The sequence below is a fragment of the Loxodonta africana genome, chromosome 10, assembly GCF_030014295.1.
Source record: "Loxodonta africana isolate mLoxAfr1 chromosome 10, mLoxAfr1.hap2, whole genome shotgun sequence".
Taxonomy (NCBI): Eukaryota; Metazoa; Chordata; class Mammalia; order Proboscidea; family Elephantidae; genus Loxodonta; species Loxodonta africana.
Window position 1 is genome coordinate 80,830,889 of NC_087351.1, and position 9,086 is coordinate 80,839,974.

General features: G+C 50.1%; 1 protein-coding gene across 1 annotated transcript; it reads right to left on the reverse strand.

Annotated features, from left to right (window-relative positions):
- Window positions 1-3,198: 3,198 nt before the first annotated feature.
- ZFP36L1 (ZFP36 ring finger protein like 1) lies at window positions 3,199-8,320 on the reverse strand. The gene is made up of 2 exons (XM_003408727.4): window positions 8,107-8,320; window positions 3,199-5,746 (listed from the first exon to the last, which is right to left on the reverse strand). Exons 1-2 carry the CDS (start codon window positions 8,161-8,163, stop codon window positions 4,787-4,789), a joined length of 1,017 nt encoding a protein of 338 aa, XP_003408775.1. The 5' UTR covers window positions 8,164-8,320; the 3' UTR covers window positions 3,199-4,786.
- Between the last annotated feature and the right edge of the window lie 766 nt (window positions 8,321-9,086).

Below are 9,086 nucleotides of genomic sequence, written 5' to 3' on the forward strand. Positions count from 1 at the left end.
CAACAGTTTAGCCCAGTTAATAAAGAATGTTTGCTTCAAGCATGGCGCTCTTATAAAGAATTATCTGTATGAGTATAAACTGACAACAGTTAATCTGAAGCATACATGAGAACTTTAAGGGGCAGACAGCCTAAATGAACGATGATAAAACAGTATGGGTAGAGATAGAATGGTGACACAATGTGAAATATGTAACTAATGTTATAGAACTGTTCACATGGAAATTATGAATGGTTATATGTTTGGTTGTATATGTTGCCACCAAAGTTTTCTTTAATATAAAAAAAAAAAGGCCAGGGCAGATGAGAACTAACACAGGTGCCTTTGTAGTTACTATGTGCCAGGGACCGTAACAAGTGTTTTCCATATACCAGCCTAAGGCTCTGTAGTATAATAATTAAATGTAAATGATGGAGCTAGCCTGCCTGGGTTCAAATCCCGACACTTTCTAGTTGTGTGACCTTTGGCAAATTAATGAACTTTTCTGCACCCCAATTTCTCCATATGTAAAATAGAAATAGTAATGCCACTTCCTTCATAGGGTCATTCTGAGCATTCACTGCTGCTCTTAGAAGCCTGCCTGGCACTTAACAAAGAGCCATCATTGCTAATGGCTCACTTGATCTTCACAGTAGCCCCTCGATATACAGATGTAAAATCCAAGGTTGAGTCATGTGCCCAACACACAAGCTGGTGGGAGAGGGAGCTGAAATTTGAACCCAGGCCAAAGGGCTTCCACACCCCTTCCTCCATGCCATGGAAATTTCCTACTGCTGTGACTCTCTCTGTCCCTTTGGTAACCAGAGCTCCACCGCCCAGTTGGCTACAAAACCCATCTGAAGTCTGGCCCACATTTTCTGTTGGCCCTCCAATGCTCTTCTTTCTACCAGAGTGCCACGGAGGTAGATCAGGCCCCCAACCATCCTCCTACAGTGACCCTTCCAGCCCAGGAAAGGTAGGTCATGACTCAGGGGCCAAAAGAGCTCATTTCTTTGAGCTGTTCAAAGGGAAGACCTTTAGTCAAGGGTCAGACTGTGGGTTGCAGGGCCACGAAGGCCCTGCACACCCAGGGCAGACAGGCCCTCAAACCAGAGATGCCCCAGAGTCCAGGGCATGGGGTGGGAAGCAGGCCTTGTGGCCCAGAAAATTGACACAGAAAGGCTTGACCTTTCCTGCCCCAACTTCCCTTTGGGTAGACCTAATCTTCAGCTCTCTCTTCATGGCTCATGTCTTCCTTGGTTACAGAGGAGGTCAGTGATGGAGACCACCCACCAGCTCTAGGCTTACACCTCCCTGGTGCCTGGCAGCCTGAGCACAGCACTGCTGGGGCCACTTTATCTTCCAATATCCTGGGAAAACAATGAGCATGAAAGGATTCTGCTATTTCCTTTCCCAAGTAGCTTTGGGCTCATCTCCTCTACCTTAAAGATTTAGATAGTATGAAATCAGGTTCTTGTGGCTACCACATATGGGCCTGCTCAGCCCAAACCCTAGCCTGTGTGACCTGTTATGGTGCCCCTGGGGTGACATGAAGGGTTCAGGTCTGGGTACAGGTGATAGGGAGCTTCCCTCTGCCCTGACAGCCAAGGGTCAGACTCTCCAGGGCTTCCTGGGCCTCTACTTTTGTTAGCTAACCCAAGGGGCTGACTTCCAGGGAGGAAATTCAGGGCAGGCCAGTGGGTATGCTTAGCCCCCTCTGCACGCAGAATACCATCAGTGGGAGACTTAGAAAGATTTCTGCTGTGTGCTCATCCATGCCTGCAGGCAACGAGCTCAAGATGAAGATCCAATGAAATGTCTTTCTTGTTTTTAATCAAAGGGGAAGATCATGTATCTCCAGTGCCCCTCTCCAGTCCCAAATGCAGTCTCAGGAGAGGCTACTTTTCCCCTTTCTACACCACCAGCCCCTGCCCAGCAACAGGAAATAGTGCCTATTTTCATATTCACACCCCTACTCCCCAACAGGCTAGCCAGGGAAGCAAGAGTCCTCGGGGTCCAGATAGGTCTCCCCCAGTAAGGACAGCCCTGGCCTGACTGATGTCTACAGCAGGCCTAACTGCCCTTGGGAAAGGTCTGGTGGAGTCAAGGAAACAAGCAGGGGTGAAAATTCAGCTTACTTCTAAAACATACTAAGTCAACAGAACACAAGGCCACCAAGTTTCAAATGGCACAATCCCTGCCACCCCCCAAAAGATCCTCCCAAGAATCAGACTCAGAGAATTATATAAAGAGCCAATCCCTATGGTAGGTGAAGCATCCCCCGCAAGGGGTCATCTGGCCTTGGCTGGGGAGCTCCTACCTTCTACATGACATCAGGGACATACCTAGGAGTAAGATGGTGGGCACGACTAGCCAGTGTTAACACCCACTTCCCCTAACAGCTTTCCAAATACAGAAGCATGTTCTGAATCCAGGTGAAACCACCCCAGTCCTCTGTGATTGAGCCCCTTACCACCCTGGATGCTCCCCAAATATGCAATGCTTCAACATACCCACCCCAGTTAAAAGTGTGAGGCTAGAGCTTCAGGTTAATGTCCTGTGGGGAAAACAAGCCTGGTATCCGCTGAATAACTCATTCAAATCCAGGCCTGCTGGTGTGCCATGTGCTATGTCTCCCCTTCACCATTTCAGCACCCCAAACATCACCTAAAGGAATTAAGACCACAGGCTGGACCGGGAAGACTGGAAGCCCGTGAGCCTTGACTCCCCCGAAGAACAACCTTCAACACTGCATGGTGAGCAGTGCTGGCTCCTTACCACTCACCAGCCAACCACTAACACACTGGGCAGACTCCTCTGAAGTAATACATCCGGAAACCAAGGCACGTTTGCAAAAAATCTCCAACTCATACCCTACCCTCTAAGCTCGAAAAGGATGAGCCCCACTTCCCCAAAGTATAGAAGAGAAAAACCTACAGGCCAAGTCACACCACAGACCAAGTAAAATCAGCCTCGCCATCACGGTTTCTTGAAAAAACTTGGGGTTTATTGATTTTTAAACTGCAAATAGTCGTTACAAAAAGTTTTTTCTTTTAAATAAATTCACACAAAGAAGAAGAAATAGAAAGCGACGGTAGTGAACAGCAAGAGGAATACTAATTACATTCATCTTATGGTGTGTGTGCCAGTTCTGTTTACATTAACCTTGGAAAACTCCAAACCTGGAATCCAGAACCTCAAATCTGTAGTCGGAATGTCTTTTTGAGATGGGCACGTGGAAGTCAAAGGGTTTCTTTTTTTTTTTTTTTTCCCTTTTACAAGCTATACATAAAAAGTTGTTTTCCTTCTCCACTGTCACAGAGCTATTACATACATTCTCAGTCCTAGTTGTGAAAGGCCTAAAGAGAAAGAAACTCAATTTGCAGTCCAACACAAAGGGGGGAATTTCTAAAATAAATAATCCAACAGTTTTTTGCATTTTTTTAAATTAATTTTTCATTTTTTTAAAATAAAATAACCAAAAAAAAGTGTAAAGTTACAAAAAATGTCGTTGAAGAATAATATATTAAAACTGTGGAAAAAAAGGAAAAAGACACGTCACAAAATTTTAAGATTAATATGAAGATCATAATTTAACATAAAAGAATATATTCTATGGATTTGTCATCCCGATAAATATGAACAAAATTAACAAAAAAAAAAAAAAAAGCAAAGTTTGGCAATAAATACGTTTTGATAAGTTAAATAAGCTTTTTTATATTGATGTGCAGTGACAAGCAAAATTTTTGCTCTCCAATTTCTGAAAGTTATATGAAGTTTAAAACCCAGGGAAAAAAGCATGGCGTGAGTGCTCTAAGGATAGACCTACGGTATTCTAGAGCAAAAACCATTAAAGCTACTTCTACAGGAAATCCTTTTACACAGATATTGTATGTGGAATGAATACCATTAACTGCTCACCCCTTACATGTTTAGCTTTTCTCTCATTTTTGTTTTCTTTTTTTTAAAGATGTCACATATAAACTGGGGAACTTTAGCACCAAAATCAAGTCTCTCATAGTCCATCTAGCTTCCCCTTCCTCCCCACTTAAAAAAGAAAAAAATAAATCACAAAGTCCCACTTATGTCACAATCTTCGTCCGCTTTTTCAGCCTTCCTTCCTGCAGACCTACACAAACTCGGGCAAGATTTGTCAACAGGGGGTTCAGGTCGGGAAGGAAAAAGTTTTGAATGTCAAGACAGGTTTCCCCAAAAACCCAAGTCTGGCAACAACTCTCCCAACGGGGTGGGGGCAGGCACTGGGAAGAGGGGCGAGGAAGAAGCGTGTGGGAGACTGAAATGAGGGAAGGTGCAGTCGTGTCGCCAGTGGAGGGAGCTGCTGGTTCTGGGTCTCCGGCCCCTCCCCATGGGCAGAGGCTCGGGAGGCCCACGGGTGCCCTCTGGCGTTGAAGAGGTAATGTAGTCACAGTGACAAAGTTAGATTACAAGGCACTAAGTTGCTTCTGTAAACTGTTACTGCTTTTTCTTTTGTGATTTGGCACTTAAGGCTTAAGCCAGAAAAAGGCATCTGCTGACAAATATGGGACTTGTCTGTTATGCATGGTAAGTGGGCTATAAAGTTGAGGGGAGGGGTTTCAAGCCAGAGGAAGCTACTGACAAATTGACTTGTCTTTATGTTAGGTGGGGTAACAAGGTGGGGGAGGAAGGGGGTATTCCAAGGTTCAAGGGAAAGGGGTTGAGCTTAATCTTGTTAACGTAAGGTTTGTCAGGAATCAGATGGGGAGGGGTAAGGGTGCCGGGGTGTGGGTGGGGATGGAGTAGGCAGGGGGTCCCTCCCTACTCTGGTTTAGTCATCTGAGATGGAAAGTCTGCTGAAAATGGGCAGGCGTCTTGAGTTGTCCAAAGTGGGGGAGTCTGAGCCACTGTGGCTGCTGCCGGAGCTGCTCAGGTAGCCCTCCTGGTCCGAGAGAGAATCCTGAGGGCTGGGGGGTGAGTCAAACATGTGAGGGGACTCGGACATGGGCCGGAAGAGGAAGGCAGTTGGGGAACCACCCCCGGGCAGCCCCATACTAGGGGCAAAAAGGTTCGCCAGCTCCTGGCTGGAGAAGGCGAAGGGGTTATTGGTGCCATCGGGCAGGGTGGGTGAGCCCAGGAGGTCATCAGCACTCAGGATGGGGGGTGGGGTGATGGACGTGGGGCTGTCCAGCAGCCCTGTGGCAGCGGCGGTGGCAGCGGCACTGGGAAACCCAGCAAAGCTAAAGCTATGCTGGAGGCGGGGACGGTCAGCGGAGAGGTCCCGGGCCCCAGCCAGGGCTCGGCGCTCCTCGGCGTTGTGGATGAAGTGGCAGCGCGGCCCGTAGGGGCAAAAGCCGATGGTGTGGAAGGTGCGGCACAGCTCCGTCTTGTACTTGGGGTGACGGGTCAGGCTGCGGAGCTCGTGGATACCGTGTGCGAACTGGCACTTGTCCCCGTACTTACAAGCTCCATTTTCCTCGAACGGGCGACACAGCTCCGTCTTGTAGCGGCTGGAGTTGACCTGGCCACTCCCCGGCTGCTTCTGGGTGGGCAGCAGTCGCTCACCCCCCTCTGAGAATGAGCGGTCGCGGAAGCGGCTGTCCCGCGAGCTCAGGGCTGGAGCAGGCTCACCCTTCAGGCTGCTGAGGAGCTGGTTCTGGTGGAACTTGGAGCTGGGCAGAGTGACTGAGTGCCTCCGAGGGAAGCCCCCACCAGCAGGGGTGCCCACCGCCTTCCTGTCCAGCAGGCAGCCCCCGGCACTGGGAGTACTGTAGTTGAGCATCTTGTTACCCTGGATGGAAGAAAGAAGAGAGGAAGGGTAGTTAGTATGGAGGCTCTCCACCAGGCCCAAGAAGAGTACCCACCAAAGGGCAGCCCCCTCCACAATCGGAAATGCCCTCCAACATATGGGGATCAGTCTCTCTCAAGAAAACCGTTCCTACCTCTGACCTCAGCAAGCCCTTTCCTTCCCCTTCTCCCATATACCATTCACCTGGGTTTCTTGCGGCCTATGCGAAAGAAACCACAAAATCCTGATCTGCTTGACAGATTATTTTATGCAAGCACTCTACTCGCAAGGGCCCCTGAAATGCACCCCCATATCCTGTCCCCAAAGCTGCCACTTTTATCCATAATCATCTAGTCTTCTTTACCTCCCAGACAGATTCCTCAACTCAAAACACCCTATACACCTCAACCTCTCTAGGTCCCTCCCCCAATAAAAACAGGTAAACCTCAAAGAGACTAGGAGCTAGGTCCCCTCTTTTCATCAGTCCTTGCTTACTTGACACCCCCCACCCACCTTGGCCTGGCCAAAGACTCTACTTGCTCCTTCAGGAAGTGTTCCCTTCCTTCAGCAACAGGTTTCCAGACTGCCTTTGCTTGGGGGTAGGGGCAGAGGGAACTAGAGACGGAGGTACTCTCTAAGGGTTGGGGGAGAAAGAGATGTGGTCCCTTAAAATAAAGCTGACTGCTCCATGCTCCCGGAAGGGGTGCTTCCACAAAGATCTCCTCCACCATTCCCTGCCCACCCCACCCCCCTCCACTGGGAAGATTCCTTTGCAATTAGTCTTCTGGCTGCAAGAGCAGGCCTGGATAAGAGCGCCAGTGTTTAATTAATCTTTAACGCAAAGCTGCAGATGGAAGGAAAAGGAAAGCACCAAATGCCCCCACCCACCTCGCAGTCAATAGTGCAATGGAGCGGGGGGGCAGAGCCAGAACAGAGACTAGTTTCTGTTCCAGTGGGACCCTGGTCACCAGCCCAAACTGTACCCAAGATTTGGAGAGGGTGCAGGCAAAGGACCCGAGTGCTGGCTCCCAGCCCATGTGGGTGTCATTGTGCAAATTCTAAAGTTGGTCCCTTAGGATCAGCTGTGGGGGATCGCTAATCGGCAACCGCAGCCACCCCACTGAGAGGATTACAGGAACCGAGTCTCGAGCAGGTTCCCAACAATGAGGTTCATTTAAAAAGTCCTGAGGGCGGAGGGGGCGAAAGAAAAATAGATCAAAGAGGGGAAAAGCAGGGAAGAGAAGTAAGAAGTGCTGGGAAGCTCAGGCAGCCCCGCAGGCAACTGAAGTTTGCGACAGGGCTGGGAAGAAGGGAAGCTGAAAATTCAAACTTTTGTTTTTGCTCTTCAGCTCTTCGGCGTCCCTGCACCCCAACCCTGCAGCCCTGGGGCCCTGGCAGCTGCACCGACAGGAGCAGCAAGCTGGGAAAAGAGAGCAACATGACCCGACGTGTTTAAAAGAAGGCAAAGCACTTTTAGCAATTAAAAGTAGCCTAACAGATTCACCCTTTCAAATTGGGGGTAGGGAGTTGGGGAACAAATTAATATCCACAGGCTCTTCCTATGTACACTTTGACCGCCCTCCTGGAACATTCCGGGTTTAAGACTTTTCCAACACTGGCCGGCAAACTAGACAGCGTAAGAAGGCTCTCATTAAATCCTTCCCCCGGGGACCCTTGATCTCCGGCCGGCGCCCCCCGCTCCAATCGACGAGCTTAAAACACATGTAGGAGGGTCAACCCCAGTCCTGCTTCCACCCCCCAAAGTTTGGAGCCCAAGTGACCAGCACCGGAGGAAGCCGGGCCGAGCTCGGGCGGACACAAGCCCCACTGCAAACTCGTTTTGCAACGTCCTTTTGAATCACAACTCTTGGCCCTTTTTCTTCCTTGCAGATCTCCAGCCCCTCCAAAGAAAAGGAAGAAATCCCCAGTACAACGTCGTCCGCAGACTCATTTCTCCGGGGGACCCCACCCCCCAGCTGCAAGAGACTCGAACCTCTCTGGCGGCGCAAACCGAGAAACTAAGCTAACCAGCGAACCGCGGCTTAAGCAGTACTGTATGTACGGAAGAAGGGCCGAAAACTTCGCCCAAATCCCTGCGTCTCCCGGGCAGCACCCCTCGCAAACTTCGCCCCCCAAAACTCTGGTCTCAAGACTCACATCCCCTCCAAAAACTGTTCAAACTCAAGGGGTGGGGAGGAGTGGACCAAATTCGTCCGAAGTGTCAACGAAATAAGGGCGAAAAAAATAACTACTTCGCTTCACCTCTGCTTTCCAAGATCTCTAATTTGGGGACTTTTTAATAAAACAAAAAAAAGCAAGGAAAAAAAAACTTTTGGAAAAGCAAGCGCTCTGCCCCACTTTACCTTGCATAAAACTTCGCTCAAGTCGAAGATGGTGGCGGACACGAGGGTGGTGGTCATCCTGGGCGCTCGGACCGGGCAGTGGCTAGGGTCTGGTGTGTCGCAAAGGTCCCGGTGCGGGGAAGGCGCTGCCTCCGGCTCTCCGCTGTGGAGTCCCACACGCCTGATCCCGGCGCCCCTGGCCTTTCTCTGACTCTCCCGGGCTGCGGCGCGCAAAGCCCAATTTATAAAGTTTCAGATTTGCCTGGCGAAGAAGGAGGAGCTTTAAACTTATTTAAATGAGGAAGAGGAGGGAAGAAAAAGTTGATTGACACTGAGGTTGAATCAGCCATGCGGTCAAACTCAGGGAAAAAAAAAAAAGAAACTTTCAAAAGGAAGAAGGGGGAGGGGAGGACGAGGAAAGAAGGCTCGGGGGGGGGGGAACACTCCGAACCGCGCACAACTTTTTTTTCTTAAAGAGGAAAAGTTTCGCGTCCACTCGCTTCGCTACCCGAGTGCTTTAGGCGCCCCTCTCTAAGCTCGTGCGAGGTGCGGGGAGCAAGGGCGCCCCCCCTTTGTCACCCACCGAGCGCGGCTCTGTGACATCACTCCTTTCACCCCCTTCGGATTCTTGTTGTTATGTTGTTGTTTTTTGTCGGGCAGGAAGGCGGGCTCGACTTTCTCTTTTTGCAAGCGGGAGCTGAAGCCCGTACTTAATGCCCGGGCTGCGGTTTCCATCTTGAGCTCATCTCCCTTGAAACTTCTCCAACTACGCGCAGAAGTTGCTCTCCCCGAGTTCTCTTCCGCCTCGACTCCCCCAAAAGCAAGCGGGGCAGGGTGAAGAGGTTGGAAATTGGGAGGATGCACAAAGCGTTCATGTCTAGGGTTTCATTTCAGCGATGGGGGAGACATCATCTCCCGGAGGACCCGGGCCGGCGGGGGCGAGGGTGGCGAGCCTTAGCGCGTCGCAAGCGTCTACACTTGCGCTCGCTTTGCAGGCGGCA

Coding starts and splice junctions, on each gene's coding strand:
- ZFP36L1 (XM_003408727.4), bottom strand. CDS start 8,163: ATGACCACCACCCTCGTGTCCGCCACCATCTTCGACTTGAGCGAAGTT. Junction 5,747..8,106: donor TGAGCGAAGTTTTATGCAAG/GTAAAGTGGGGC, acceptor TCTTCCATCCAG/GGTAACAAGATGCTCAACTA.